The sequence below is a fragment of the Podarcis vaucheri genome (assembly GCF_965113315.1).
Source record: "Podarcis vaucheri genome assembly, chromosome: 10".
Classification (NCBI taxonomy): domain Eukaryota; kingdom Metazoa; phylum Chordata; class Lepidosauria; order Squamata; family Lacertidae; genus Podarcis; species Podarcis vaucheri.
In genome coordinates, this window is record NC_138748.1 from 69,694,051 (window position 1) to 69,709,714 (window position 15,664).

Sequence of the window (15,664 nt, forward strand, 5' to 3'; positions counted from 1 at the left end):
GGCAGGAGCAGGGACCGAGCAACGGGAGCTCACCCCGTCACAGGGATTCGAACCACTGACCTTCTGATTGGCAAGTCCTAGGCTCTGGTTTAACCCACAGCGCCACCCGCGTCCCTTTAAGTTTAGTAATAAGTTGCAATTCAGCAACTTCTCTTCCCAGTCTATTTCTGAAATTCTTTTGTAATAAGAGAGCTGCTTTGAGATCTTGTATAGAATGTCCTGGGAGACTGAAGTGTTCTCCTACTGGTTTCTCTGTCTTGTGATTCCTGATGTCTGGCAGCGGCCATTCCCCCTTCAGCAGCCTTCAAGAGCTTTCTCTCCTCCTTTGCCATGCAGGTGCATGATGGACAGCGACGACGAGGTCCGCGACCGAGCAACCTTCTACCTGAACGTGCTGCAGCAGAGGCAGCTGGCTCTGAACGCTGCATACATCTTTAACGGTTGGTGCCGGCTGAGAAGCGCGGATCTGCACTTGCGAGTTATAAAAGAATGGGGAGGGGGGAACAGGGGCCACTGGTTAAGAACTGGAGACCTTTGCAGGATATCCAGGGAATTGCCACAACTCTTGGGGCTGCTCTGGACAATGGCTAAAGCTCTGGTGTTGGGTATGTCTATGGGCCCTTCCCCACCCAAATTGGGCCTCTGAGCCCCACGTGATCCTTCCTTGAACACCTTTCACCCCTCCCTCTTTGCAGGCCTGACTGTCTCCATTCCCGGCATGGAAAAGGCCCTGCACCAGTACACCCTGGAGCCCACGGAGAAGCCTTTTGACATGAGGTCCGTGCCTCTGGCCACTGCCCCCACCTTTGAGCAGAAAGCAGGTAATGGGGCAAAAACAGGCTTAAGGAGGGAGGTCTTCTGCTCCAGAAGTGGAACCCCACTGCATTTTGTTGTTGTTGTTTAATTGTTTAGTTGTGTCCGACTCTTCGTGACCCCATGGACTAGAGCACGCCAGGCACTCCTGTCTTCCACTGCCTCCCGCAGTTTGGTCAAACTCAACTTGGTAGCTTCGAGAACACTGTCCAACCACCTCGTCCTCTGTCATCCCCTTCTCCTTGTGCCCTCCATCTTTCCCAACATCAGGGTCTTTTCCAGGGAGTCTTCTCTTCTCATGAGGTGGCCAAAGTCTTGGAGCCTCAGCTTCAGGATCTGTCCTTCCAGTGAGCACTCAGGGCTGATTTCCTTCAGAATGGATAGGTTTGATCTTCTTGCAGTCCATGGGACTCTCAAGAGTCTCCTCCAGCACCAGAATTCAAATGCATTGATTCTTCGGCGATCAGCCTTCTTTATGGTCCAGCTCTCACTTCCATACATCACTACTGGGAAAACAATAGCTTTAACTATACAGTGGTACCTCGGGTTACAGACGCTTCAGGTTACAGACGCTTCAGGTTACAAACTCCGCTAAGCACTGCCTTAACTGTGTGCAATGCCCACCTGGGTGCCAAGTGGCATGATGGGGACATCCAAGAACAGCATCCTTGAGAGATGCTGTGAGCTTTCCACATCTTGAGTGTTTATCGGGTACACGGCCAGAAGTTTGGTATATGTAGATACATAATCTGACCACGGTTAATCTTGCGGAATACAGTGGTACCTCGGTTCTCGAACTCAATCCATTATGGAAGTCTGTTCAGCTTCCAAAACGTTCCCAAACCAAGGCGCAGCTTCTGATTGGCTGATTGGCCCCAGTTGAAACGGATGTTCGGCTTCCGAAAAACACTTACTTCCAAGTTTGTGATGTTCAGGAGCTGATTTGTTCATCAACTAAGACGTTCGGGAACCAAGGTACCACTGTAATGGTCTGTACAGGTTCTGATGATAATATTCTGTTCTGTTCTGTTCTGTATTTTTTGCTCTATAAGACTCACTTTTTCCCTCCTAAAAAGTAAGTGGAAATGTGCGTGCGTCTTATGGCACGAATGCAGGCTGCGCAGCTATCCCAGAAGCCAGAACAGCAAGAGGGATTGCTGCTTTCACTGCACAGCGATCCCTCTTGCTGTTCTGACTTCTGAGATTTTTTTTCTTGTTTTCCTCCTCCAAAAACTAGATGCGTCTTGTGGTCTGGTGCGTCTTATAGAGCGAAAAATATGGTACTTATGTACTGCCTTTCAAGGCCAAGGCATCCCAAAACAGCCTATGAAAGGTAGTTTTTTGTACAAATGGAGCTTCATGCACACAGCAAAGACTCTCTGTTGCAGCTCATCTCCATGCAAGATGGAGGGTTGCCTAAGTAATAATAATAATAATAATAATAATAATAATAATAATACCTTTATTTTCATTGTACAACCTGTGTACAATGAAATTAAATGAACCTCCCTGCCCCCCCCCACACTCAATCTCTTAACAAACAACACGCCACCGCGCAAGTCAATTTCGCTGTTATTTTTCGTTCAACAGCTCACGGATAGAAGCTATTTTTTAGCCTGTTGGCACGGCTGCTTCCTCCCCTCTTTATGGCCTCTGAAGTGGCAGACAGAAGCAGGAATGAGTCTGGAGGGCTCTCCACCAGAGCTGTATCCAGTCACAATGGATACATACAATATATTTTCCATGTTCTTTTGGAAAAAGCTATCCCATGTTAAAACACCGTGTGTTTTAAGCAATTTTAACCCGATCCGAGCGTGGAGCAGGCACAGTTTGGAACTTTGTACATGCCATGGGTCTCGGGTAGATTTTTTGCATGTTGTGCCTGGAGTCGCCAGAGTGGCCTGCAAAAGGCCTTCCCTGGTGCGTAGTAAAATAAGCTGCAGTGTGTGTGATGCCCAGGACAATTTTTCTGGTCTGCAGTCATTCCCACGTGCTCACGCCTCTGCATTATGGATTTGTCTTGGGCATCTTGGCTGGAAATTTTAATGGCTGTTTCTCATTTCAGAGATTGCCCTGGTGGCCAACAAGCCCGAAAAAATGGCTCCTTCACGGCAGGACATATTCCAAGGTAATAAAAGACCCCAGAGCCGCGCTCTTAAAACTTGGAGAGCTACAGAAGGTTGTGTTTTAACTGCATTTGCCATGGCAGTTTGCAAGGGGGCAGGGGGAGAGAACATGTTGTCTCCCTGTAAGCTGAGTCTGTTTCTTTCCCTTTAGAACAACTGGCTGCTATTCCGGAGTTCAAGAATTTGGGCCCTCTCTTCAAGTCATCCGATCCAGTGCAGCTGACCGAGGCCGAGACGGAGTATTTTGTCCGCTGCATCAAGCACGTCTTCTCAAATCACATCGTCTTCCAGGTACAAGAAGCCTCAGCGTTGTTGGCAGAGGCCACAGAGGATGTTAGGTGCAAGTTAAACCCCTTCCATTGCCGCATGCCCTGGAAAGGAATTTTTGGTGGTGCTTTGTAGTCTCAACCTTCAGTAGGCCACTGTAGTAGGAGTGCTGAACTCTGATTCAGGAGACCTTCAGTCACTTCCTTGCTCAACTTGAAGCTCTTTCTGGCAGGCTTTGGGCAGTCGTGCGCAGTCATGCACTCTTCTGATTCAGAAGACTTTCAGTCACTTCCTTGCTCAGTTTGAAGCTCTTTCTGGCAGGCTTTGGGCAGTCGTGTGCAGTCATGCACTCTTCTGATTCAGAAGACCTTCAGTCACTTCCTTGCTCAGCTTGAAGCTCTTTCTGGCGGGCTTTGGGCAGTCATGCGCTCTCACCGTAATGTACCTCGCAGGGTTTTTAGGGGGATTTTAAAAATGATGTTACTTTGACGGAGGAAAACACGATTGGGCTTATGATGACAATGAGGATGCACTTCAGTCTGAGGTGACAAAAGATCACTGACTCTGGTGTAGTTATTACAGAGGTCAGCAACCTTATCTGAGGATGGGACGGTCAACGCTCTGTCGGTCAGAGGATGGGTTGGAGCATGTGTGCACCCGTGTGCTCTTCCGGGTCGGAGGAGCACCCATGTGCACACGCTATTTCCCGTGTTCCGCCGTCCTGGAAGTGCACCAGAAATAGCGTATGCGCATGGGCGCTTCTCCATCCCGTACACATGCAAACACGCTATTTCCGGCGCACATCTGGGTCGGAGGAGCGCCCGTGCACATACGCACAGGTGCCATCAACCCAGAAGTCGGTCCCTGCGCTGCACCAGTAAGAGCGGGCGGCACGGGGCACCATGGGCCTGTTAGACAAGCCTTGTGGGGCTGCTACCAGCCCATGGGCCTTAGGCTGCCGACCCCTGAGGTTATCGCTTCATGCCTTTTGACCACTGTGTCCGCTGTGGAGAAGGGCCAGGGCTCTTCTGAATGCATTTTCCCAGCAGGGCTGAGACAGAACCCCTGCCCGAAATACTCAAAAGCAGCTGTCAGCCAGTGTATTTATTGATTTATAAATATATATATCTGTGTATGATACCGCTGTATCATAAAATACCATATTTATTGCTCCATAAGACGCACTTTTTTTCTCCTAAAAAGTAAGGGGAAATGTGTGGGCGTCTTATCAAGCGAATGCAAGCTGCACAGCTATCGCTGAAGCCAGTACAGCGAGAGCGAGAGCTGTGTAGCACCTCTTGTTCTGCCGGCTTCCCAGCAAAGCGGGAGGAGGAACGGAAGGGAGCCATTACGGAGCCCCTTCCATCCCTCATCCCTCTTCGCTGAAGAGGCGCTGCGCAGCAATCACTGAAGCCAGCACAGCAAGAGCGAGAGCTGCGCAGTGCCTCTTGTTCTGCTGGCTTCAGTGATACCTGCGCAGCTTGCTCTGGCTTTTCAGGGAGGTGGGAGAAATGATGGAGGGCTGGGAGGTGGGAGTCAGTCCCTTCTCCCACCTCCCGGAAAAGCCAGCAAGAGCCGCTCTATCTTTAAAGAGCCGCACCAAGCGAGCGTGTCTGCGACTCTTGCTGGCTTTTCTTGTTTTCCTCCTCTAAAAGCTAGGTGCGTCTTATGGTCAGGTGCATTTTATAGAGCGAAAAATACGGTGCATCTCGCAGCAGTTTATAACAATATAAGAAACGCAGGCAATAAAATCACAAAAAGTTTAACGCAAAATGAAATTAAAAGCAAACCTCAATAGACCATTGTGGGTGGGTGGGATGTACTTTTATAGAACCCTAGAACTGTCGAGTTGGAAGGGATCCTAAGGGCCGTCTAGTTCAACCCTCTTCCATGCAGGAATCTTAGTTGCCTGCGCAGGCCTGGCAGGATAGAAAAGTTTCCAGCAAGTGTTTAAAACATCTGTCTCCCCCAGATGTTTTGATCCACACTTCTGACAAGCCAGCCCTGCGGCCATGCTGGCGGGCACCAGATTGGAGAAGGTTGGCGGCGTGTGCTTTGCGCGAGCCCTGGAGGAAGGGCAGCAGAAGAGAGATCCAGGCCACAAGCAACCCTCAGTTTGCTTCTCCCCTCTCTCTCTAGTTCGACTGCACAAACACCCTCAACGACCAGTTACTGGAGAAGGTGACGGTGCAGATGGAGCCTTCCGACGCCTACGATGTGCTCCGCTGCATCCCCGCTCCCATCCTCTCCTACAACCAGCCAGCCATGTGCTACACCCTTGTCCGGCTGCCCCTGGACGACCCCACGGCAGGTATGCTCCTTTTTCAGTTGACCAAATCCAAACAGAAACTCTCTGGGAACAAAAGATGTCTCCCTCTGGCTATCAATTTCATGATGGATTTTTTAAATGGTTCTTATTCTTTGCATGGTTTATTTTCAGTCTCTGGGTAATTTTATGAACATCGCTTAGAAATGTTAATCATAAAGAAGGAACTTTTCATCACATGTGGTGGGAATGTAAGAAAGTAAAAAAATTCTGGGAAATGATATATAATGAGATGAAAAAGATGTTGAAATATACATTTACTAAGAAACCAGAAGCATTTTTACTTGGCATTGTAGGGGAAGATATCAGGATTATAAATTGTTTTTATATGCAACAACAGCAGCAAGAATATTTTTGGCACAAAAATGGTAGCAAGAAGAATTACAGGCAAAAGAAGAATGGCAAATGAAATTAATGGACTGCGCAGAATTAGATAAATTAACAGGAAGGATTCGAAACCTGCGGGATCAGAGATTCTTAGAGGACTGAAGTAAATATTTGAAAAGCAACTGTGATAAACAGATTACGCTCGTAGGACTGCAAGAAGTTCTGTAAGGAGGACTTTGTGAAATATTGGAAGGAAGACTTTGAAAAGAATTATTAGTTAAGGACCATTAAAAGTAATAGAGAAATTAAGAAATGCAGAACAAGCGATAAAGAACGGAAAATCTTCAGAGGTTGTTGACGGAAGTCTAAAATATTATATAAGATGAGAAGTTATATTAAATGGCTGTTGGAATTTATATGTTTGTGTGTGTGTGTGTGTGTGTATATATATATATATATATGTATATGTATATGTGTGTGTGTATATATATATATATATATGCTTTCGTAGATTTTCACGGGTACAGGAATGCAGGTTTTGGTGTCTTCGGGTGTCTTCCCGTGTAAGAGTCGGGGTGTCTGGGCAACGTTTCGACGAGGTCTCACTCGTCATCTTCAGGCTGGTGCTTTCGGCTTCTTGTTACTGGAACAGAGCAGAATCTGGTGTTTGAGTTCCTATAAATACTGTTGAGGGGTGTGGTGTATAGCCTCCAACGTTCTGGGCAGAGAGGAAGTTCCTAGATTAGTGTGCCTTTTCTTCTTTTGTTCCTTAATTACTTGAGGGATATCTTGAGTGATTTCATGAGTGATATTCTGAATACCACTGGGTGGGTCATTAAGTGTAGATTAGTTGCTAAAGCTTTCGTGTCTTGACCTCTTGAGCTTGTGAAGAGTTTTTCTGAGAAGATGGCTGTGCTGCATTTAGTTGTGCTCTGGCTTGGCTTCGTGTATAGGGGCGAGCTGTGATTTTGTGCCTTGTGCCAGCCAGATCTGTGTAGGGATTGCAGGGGGTTGCAGCATTCGGAGGTGCCACTATAGTTTGGCTACTGGATGGAGTCTGTAATATGTCTGTGGAGAGGGTCTGGGTTTGGGTCTGGTGTGGTTGATTGGTGACGGCGTTCTGTGTGCCTCTGGTTCTGGTGTCGGTTTTTGTGGGGAGGGCTAATTTCCAGATGTCTGGCAGGCGGGACGTGTCGTCACGCTTGTTCATGTTGTGAGGGTGTTTCTCTATCTCGATGGCTTCCATGATTATTCTCTTGTGGTGATGTTCCATGTTAAAGAGTAATTTGGAATCTGCAAAATTAATTTCGTGTCCTGTTTCTTTCATGTGTTGGAAAAGAGAGGAAGTTTTTTCTTCTTTTTTGACGGCATTCTTGTGTTCTGCGATACGTGCATTTATTCGTCTGTTTGTTTGTCCAATGTACGTGGCTGGGCAGACTTTGCAGGGTATTTCATAGACCCCTTGGTTTTCCAGCTGGATTTTGTCTTTTGGGTTTCTGAGGATATTGGCTATTTTTTGGTTGGTGCAGAAGGCTGTTTTGATATTGTGTTTATGGAGGATTTTGCTAATTTTGTCTGTAGACAACAACCAACTCCCCTTTCTTGACGTCCTAATCTACAAAAAACCTGATGGCTCCCTAGGACACACTATCTACCGGAAAAAAACACACACCAACCGCTACTTACATGCACAATCACACCACCACCCTGCACAAATAAACTCCGTAGCCAAGACTCTCATCTCCAGAACCAAACGCCTGGCTGACAAAGACCACTTGACAACTGAGTTACAGAATCTCTCAAATGTGTTAATCGCCAATGGATACCAGAAAAACAAGGTTACGAAGCTAATCCAAAAAGAAACACCCCCCAAAAACCAAGACACAGAAGAAAACAATGGCATGGCCCTCCTTCCTTATATCAAGGGCACTACAGACAAAATTAGCAAAATCCTCCATAAACACAATATCAAAACAGCCTTCTGCACCAACCAAAAAATAGCCAATATCCTCAGAAACCCAAAAGACAAAATCCAGCTGGAAAACCAAGGGGTCTATGAAATACCCTGCAAAGTCTGCCCAGCCACGTACATTGGACAAACAAACAGACGAATAAATGCACGTATCGCAGAACACAAGAATGCCGTCAAAAAAGAAGAAAAAACTTCCTCTCTTTTCCAACACATGAAAGAAACAGGACACGAAATTAATTTTGCAGATTCCAAATTACTCTTTAACATGGAACATCACCACAAGAGAATAATCATGGAAGCCATCGAGATAGAGAAACACCCTCACAACATGAACAAGCGTGACGACACGTCCCGCCTGCCAGACATCTGGAAATTAGCCCTCCCCACAAAAACCGACACCAGAACCAGAGGCACACAGAACGCCGTCACCAATCAACCACACCAGACCCAAACCCAGACCCTCTCCACAGACATATTACAGACTCCATCCAGTAGCCAAACTATAGTGGCACCTCCGAATGCTGCAACCCCCTGCAATCCCTACACAGATCTGGCTGGCACAAGGCACAAAATCACAGCTCGCCCCTATACACGAAGCCAAGCCAGAGCACAACTAAATGCAGCACAGCCATCTTCTCAGAAAAACTCTTCACAAGCTCAAGAGGTCAAGACACGAAAGCTTTAGCAACTAATCTACACTTAATGACCCACCCAGTGGTATTCAGAATATCACTCATGAAATCACTCAAGATATCCCTCAAGTAATTAAGGAACAAAAGAAGAAAAGGCACACTAATCTAGGAACTTCCTCTCTGCCCAGAACGTTGGAGGCTATACACCACACCCCTCAACAGTATTTATAGGAACTCAAACACCAGATTCTGCTCTGTTCCAGTAACAAGAAGCCGAAAGCACCAGCCTGAAGATGACGAGTGAGACCTCGTCGAAACGTCGCCCAGACACCCCGACTCTTACACGGGAAGACACCCGAAGACACCAAAACCTGCATATATATATATATATATATGTGTGTGTGTGTGTGTGTGTGTGTGTAAAAAATAGAAATGTTAATCATAGAGTTGGGAGGTCCCCCGAGGGTCATCTAGTCCAACCCCCTGCAGTGCGGGAATCTCAGCTAAAGCATCCAGGACAGATGGCCATCCAACCTTTCCTTAAAAACCTCCAAGGAAGGAGGCAAACTCGGCCCTCCAGATGTTTCGGGACTACAACTCCCATCATCCCTAGCTAACAGGACCAGTGGTCAGGGATGATGGGAATTGTAGTCTCAAAACATCTGGAGGGCCGAGTTTGCCTATGCCTCCTCCCTTGTGCCCATCTGTTTTCTTTTCAACACATGCAAGGCAAGTGGGAGATTTTTAAAGCAGCGCTTGGATGGCCTTCTTCCAGGGATTCTTCCGCTGTGATTCCTGCGTTGCAGTGGGTTGGGCTAGATGGCCCTTGAGGGTCCCTTACAGCTCTGCAATTCTCTCATTCTAAGTGGCTGGTTGAAGGGATCCAAGCTCCTGCCGCCAAGTGAGTGACAAGCCCTGAATCCAACCTTGAGAGCCGTGGCTCCGTGTTTGGGTCCAGATCCATACGTCCGAGTTGCAACCTGGCATGCGGCCACGTCCACATGGAGTTGTCGTAACGATTTCAAGGCCACCCTGCTGGGGATGTGCCTTTAATTCCTCGGCTGTCTGTCATCGGCATTTGCCACTCGGAGGCTGGGTTGTTTTCCTTCCCGGCTTCAGGTTTTGCTCGGAGCAGCAGCTCTCCCCCTTAACAAGGACTCCTTTCTCCCTCGCCCCAGTCGCCTGCACTTTTAGCTGCACTATGAAGTTCACTGTGCGAGACTGCGACCCTCACACTGGAGTACCGGACGAGGACGGCTACGACGACGAATATGTGGTAAGCGAGCCCAGGGCAAAGAGCTGAACAGGAGGAGGAACAGGCTCATTTCCACCCTGGAGATTTGCATAAAAATCTGTCTCTGATGCCCCCGACTGTTTTTAAAATAAGAAAACACACACACAATAGTAGTCTGATTTTTAGGTGTATAATTGCACGCTGCTTTCACTCAGCAATGCAGAAAAGTGTATAAATATCATCATCATTATTAGTGCTTTTTTCTTAAAAAATGTTTAGGGGTACTCTCATTTTGACTCAAGAAAATCATCATTTTATAGTTCAAATCGGGAACAATACAGTAAATGGACAAAAATACAAAGATTCACAAAATGCGTACCCCTGTGTCCCTGTCCCCCCCCCCCCCGAAAAAAGCACTGATGGTGATGATGATGATGCCCTTAGGTGGTTCGCAAAATAAGATACAAGATAAAAACACAAATAATTAAAACAGCAGAACAATAACCCCCATTTCCCACTGGCTGCAGAATATTAATCAGCACTGTAGTTTGAGAGCACATTGGGATTTTATCTTTTCTGTCAAAATCCTATCTTTCTGGATAACCTGCATCTGTGGCCATTGAACACATATGGAGGCCAGTGTCAAAGAGCTCTTTTTGGGCTTATCCCTTCCAGCCTTGTTCCCAACTTGTCCAGCCATTGTGTGGCTTCCTCGTTTCCAGAGGAAGCAGATTTCATGCCAGTGGTGGGAGAGGGGAGGAGGAACGCGTGGGGCAGGTGTGTAAGGAGCCCCTTCTTTGGCTACTTTGGGTTGCTGACACTAACCTTTCCCGCCCGGATGTGGCCACAGTGATCCATGCGACGGTCACCTCCAGGCTTGACTACTGTAATTCGCTCTGCGCGGGGCTGCCCTTGAAACTGTCCACAAACTCCAGCGGGTGCGGAATGCTGCAGCGAGGCTCCTCACGGGGTCCCTGCCATGGGAACATATTCACCCAGTGCTTTACCAGTTGCACTGGCTCCCGGTGGAGTATGGGGTCAGGTTCAAGGTACTGGTCTTGACCTTTAAAGCCCTTTGTGGCTTAGGGCCCTGGTATCTACGGGACCGCCTCTCCTGGTATGCCCCGCAAAGGACCTTAAGGTCCATGAATAACCATAGTTTAGAGGTCCCGGGCCCTAAGGGAGTCAGACTACCCTCCACCAGGGCCAGGGCCTTTTCAGTGATGGCTCCGACCTGGTGGAATGCTCTGTCCCATGAGACAAGGGCCCTTCAGGATTTTACCTCCTTCTGTCGGGCCTGTAAGACAGAGCTATTCCGCCTGGCTTTCAATTTGAACTTAGCCTGATCTTTTATTTCCCTTCCCTTCTCTTCCTCCCCCCATCCCCTTTTATGAAGATCACCTGCTCTGAGACCCCACAGCTAATTCTCCCTTGGCCTCCTCGCTGGCCCAAGTAGGACCAATTCAGCCAGCTAGCCCTGGGGATTATCTAATTGATCTTTGATTTTTGAATTTTATTGTTATTCATGTTTTATACTGTATTTTATGCTGCTTTTATAATTGTTTTAAATTTGTTGTTAGCCGCCCTGATCCCTGTTTTTGAACCAGGAAGGGCGGGGTATAAATAAAGATTATTATTATTACTGTATTATTATTCAGCCTGAAGGCTGCTAGCGGACCACACTGAGGCCAAGTGCTGTATCCATCTTTGCAACAGGCCGACGGGGGTGAGCTTGCCCTCCTTTACATCTTGAGGGCGTTTCCCCACCCTGAGGACTAACCTCCTTTTCTCTGCCAGCTGGAAGACCTGGAGCTGACTCTCTCCGACCACCTCCAGAAGGTCTTGAAGCCCAACTTTGCAGCTGCCTGGGAGGAAGTTGGGGACGACTATGAGAAAGAAGAGACCTTCGCTCTCAGCACTATCAAAACCCTGGACGGTGAGATATGGCAGCTTTTCCCAGACCTAAGATTGCATGTTAAAACCAGTTTTAGAAAAAAACATTCCCAGGCTCCTGAGTGTCTTCTAAACAAGACAACTTTTTAGCTTCTGCTCCAAGAACAAGGTATATGGTCCTAGTATGTAAGATTCAAGAAAATGCAAGGCTGTTCTTTTAGCTGAGAGAACAAGAAGGGTTATTCGAGATCAGGCTTCCTCAACCTCGGCCCTCCAGATGTTTTAAGACTACAGTGGTACCTCGGGTTACAGACGCTTCAGGTTACAGACTCCGCTAACCTGGAAGTAGTACCTCGGGTTAAGAACAGGATGAGAACAGAAATCATGCGGCAGCGGGAGGCCCCATTAGCTAAAGTGGTACCTCAGGTTAAGAACAGTTTCAGATTAAGAACGGACCTGCAGAACAAATTAAGTTCTTAACCAATGGTAAAGGGCCCCCTGACCATTAGGTCCAGTTGCGGACGACTCTGGGGTTGTGGCGCTCATCTCGCTTTATTGGCCGAGGGAGCCGGCGTACAGCTTCCGGGTCATGTGGCCAGCATGACTAAGCCGCTTCTGGCGAACCAGAGCAGTGCATGGAAATGCTGTTTACCTTCCTGTCAGAGCGGTACCTATTTATCTACTTGCACTTTGACGTGCTTTCGAACTGCTAGGTTGGGAGGAGCAGGGACCGAGCAACGGGAGCTCACCCCGTCGTGGGGATTCGAACCGCGACCTTCTGATTGGCAAGCCCTAGGCTCTGCAGTTTAACCCATAGCGCCACCCGCGTCCCATTAACCCGAGGTACCACTGTACAATTCCCATCATCCCTGGCCACTGGTCCTGCTAGCTAGGGATCATGGGAGTTGTAAGCCAAGAACATCTGGAGGACTGAAGTTGAGGAAGCCTGTTCTAGATCTCCAGTTGTCAGAAGCAACTCTGACTTCCCCACTTAACAAGATAGCTAGAGGCAAGAGGTCTAACTCAATGGCTGAGCACCTCCCTTGTATGAAAAAGATCCCTGGTTCAATCCCATCTCTTCAGCCAGGGCTGGGTGATACCCTTGTCTGAAGTCCTGGAGAGCTGCTACCAGTCAGTATAGAGCAGGGTTTCCCAAACTTGGGTTTCCAGCTGTTTTTGGACTACAACTCCCATCATCCCTAGCGAGCAGGACCAGTGGCCAGGGATGATGGGAATTGTAGTCCAAAGCAGCTGGAAACCCAAGTTTAAGAAATCCTGGTATAGACAATGGTGAGCTAGATGGACAGTTGCCCGACTCTCGTCTAAGATGGCTTCCTAGGATCCTGTGGTGACTAGCTGCTACTTTGAAAGATCCCCTTTGGATCTGACCACACAGCCGAGACAACGCAGGACTAACCCCAGGTCTTCTCAAAACCTCTGAATGCAGAAGCTGTCAGCAACATTGTGAAGTTCCTGGGCATGCAGCCATGCGAGAGATCCGACAAAGTGCCCGAGAACAAGAATTCGCACACGCTCTACCTGGCCGGTAAGAATCAGTCAGAGGGGACAGTTCAGTGGTGTCTGGGCAACCTGTGGCTGAAATGGTGTCACCCCAAGAGAATTAATGGCACTGGAGTTGTCCTGTCCCAAGAACAGCAGCAGGGACCTTCTGTGAAGCACTTCTCTCAGGAACAGCATTCATTCTCATCCAGCGATAGGCATCACTCAGCGTAGAGCTGGGAGTGGCTTTAAAAGCTGCTGCTCCTCTCTTGAGATCACTTCTGCCCACATGCTTGTCTAGTTGGCACTGGCTCCCAGTGGAGTATCAGGTCAGGTTTAAGGTGCTGGTTTTGACCTTTAAAGCGCTTTGTGGCTGAGGGCCCTCATATTTATGGGACTGCCTCTCCTGGTATGCCCTGCAGAAGACCTTAAGGTCCATGAATAATCATAGTTTAGAGGTCCCAGGCCCTAAGGAAGTCAGACTATCCTCCACCTGGGCCAGGGCCTTCTCAGTGATGGCTCCGACCTGGTGGAATGCTCTGTCCCATGAGACCAGGGCCCTTCAGGATTTTACCTCCTTCTGTCGGGCCTGTAAGACAGAGCTATTCCGCCTGGCTTTCAATTTGAACTTAGCCTGATCTTTTATTTCCCTTCCCTTCTCTTCCTCCCCCCATCCCCTTTTATGAAGATCACCTGCTCTGAGACCCCACAGCTAATTCTCCCCTGGTCTCCTCGCTGGCCCAAGTAGGACCAATTTAGCCACCTAGCCCTGGTGATCATCCAATGTTTATTGGATGGATTTCCCCCCTAAATTGATTGATTTTTGAATTCTGAATTTATTGTTATTCATGTTTTATACTGTATTTTATGCTGTTTTTTGTTGCATCAATTAAGTGTTTTAAATTTGTTAGCCGCCCTGAGCCCGGTTTCCTGAACCGGGAAGGGCGAGGTATAAATAAAAATGTATTATTATTATTATTATTATTATTATTATTATTATTGGCTGCTCTTTAAAGGCCTTCAGAACCAACAGCCCAAGGGTTATATAACTAGTTAGCATAGCTATTAGAGAAGTGCTTTGTTAAGTATTTTTGGCTGTGGGTTGTGAGTCAATTGCCTTGGTTTTTGTAGGCGCAGAAGAAATTTTTACTTTAAATGCAGAACCAGGTCTCAGAATCTGGTCGTAGTTACACAGTGCGGCATAGGAAACTGCCGTGTTCTCGGCAGCTGTCTAAAAGAAGTGTGCAACTTTTAAGAGTTGGCATCAGATTTTGCTTCTTTCCCCACACTTCCTTACTCCTTCTTTGAAAAAAGATAAGTCTGAGCTTACGGGCAGGGACTGTAAAGGAGATAAGGCATCTTTGGCCATCTCGATGTAACTGGATTCCCAACCCCCAATGGTCCTGCTGGCTGGGGGCGGATGCGAGACATGTCTGGAAAGCAAGATGTTCCCCATCCCTGCTCTGAATCGCCCCACAGCATCCCCTTCATTCCTTGCCTGGACGATTGCAACCTGTTAGCATTTCTGCAAGAAAGGATGTGAGCAGGCCTGAGCCGGCGCGGCCGAGTGCCACCGCAGTGACTCTCCTTGTCTGCCTCCAGGTGTGTACAGAGGCGGCTCGGATGTGCTGGTGAGGTCCAGGCTCGCTCTGGGAGATGGCGTGACTATGCAGGTGACTGTCCGGAGCACAGAGGAAACTCCGGTGGACGTCATCTTGGCTTCCGTCGGTTAAGAGTCTCGGCAGCTCATTCTGGGAGCCAACTCACCCTCTCGCCACCTCCTGCCTCAAAGGCACTCCCGGGACCTCCAGTCCTGCACGCCTCTTTCATTTTCCCACCTCTCGGTCAGCCGTTTTCTGTGGCAACTGGGGGCCCGGCAGCCCACCCTGCCTCTTTTCTTCCACACAACTGGAGCTGGGCGTTCAGCCCCCTCTCCCACAAATGCCCCCAGCTCCACCTCTGCATTCCTGTAATAAATTATTCTCTTTCTGTGCTGCCCGTAGAGGCAGAAAAGCTGTTAGAAGATCCTTTTATAAAAAAAGAAGAAAATCAACTTTTCTTGAATGGACTTTTATTAACAGAAAATAAACATGGGCTATCCCAACACTGATGCATCTTTCCCCCCCAACTTGTGCTGTTTAATAAAATACATTCTGTAGTAACTGTCTGCCAAATACTGTCGCGTTTCATGTGCTCCTTTCACAGAGCAGCTTGCAAGGGATGGTAAACCCCGGATTGCAAGGGCCTTTTGAGAGCTGCTTCAGATCTCAGCACTACCAGAAAGGAGGGAGTGGCAGGACAACTAGGCTTACTCTTGTCCTGCTACCTTTTGCCCAGTGTGCTCAGAGCAGTATATCAGCTTCACATCAACCCAGTGATGTAAGGTAAAGGGACCCCTGACCATTAGGTCCAGCTGTGTCCGACTCTGGGGTTGCGACACTCATCTCGCTTTACTGGCTGAGGGAGCCGGTGTACAGCTTCTGGGTCATGTGGCCAGCATGAATAAGCTGCTTCTGGCGAACCAGAGCAGCGCACGGAAACGCCGTTTACCTTCCCACCAGAGCGGTACCTATT

The 15,664-nt window shown here is 48.1% G+C and overlaps 1 protein-coding gene across 2 annotated transcripts in view; it reads left to right on the top strand.

Moving 5' to 3' along the window:
* COPG2 (COPI coat complex subunit gamma 2) overlaps nucleotides 1-15,252 on the top strand; it is a 35,557-nt gene extending 20,305 nt beyond the window's left edge. For both annotated transcript variants that reach the window (XM_082238807.1, XM_082238806.1), the window contains exons 16-24: nucleotides 337-440; nucleotides 696-821; nucleotides 2,879-2,941; nucleotides 3,091-3,230; nucleotides 5,346-5,517; nucleotides 9,642-9,739; nucleotides 11,495-11,633; nucleotides 13,038-13,136; nucleotides 14,693-15,252. In XM_082238807.1, coding sequence (XP_082094933.1) covers nucleotides 337-440; nucleotides 696-821; nucleotides 2,879-2,941; nucleotides 3,091-3,230; nucleotides 5,346-5,517; nucleotides 9,642-9,739; nucleotides 11,495-11,633; nucleotides 13,038-13,136; nucleotides 14,693-14,823 — 1,072 coding nt within the window. In that variant the 3' untranslated portion in view covers nucleotides 14,824-15,252. The remainder of the gene's footprint in view (nucleotides 1-336; nucleotides 441-695; nucleotides 822-2,878; nucleotides 2,942-3,090; nucleotides 3,231-5,345; nucleotides 5,518-9,641; nucleotides 9,740-11,494; nucleotides 11,634-13,037; nucleotides 13,137-14,692) is intronic.
* Nucleotides 15,253-15,664: the final 412 nt, after the last annotated feature.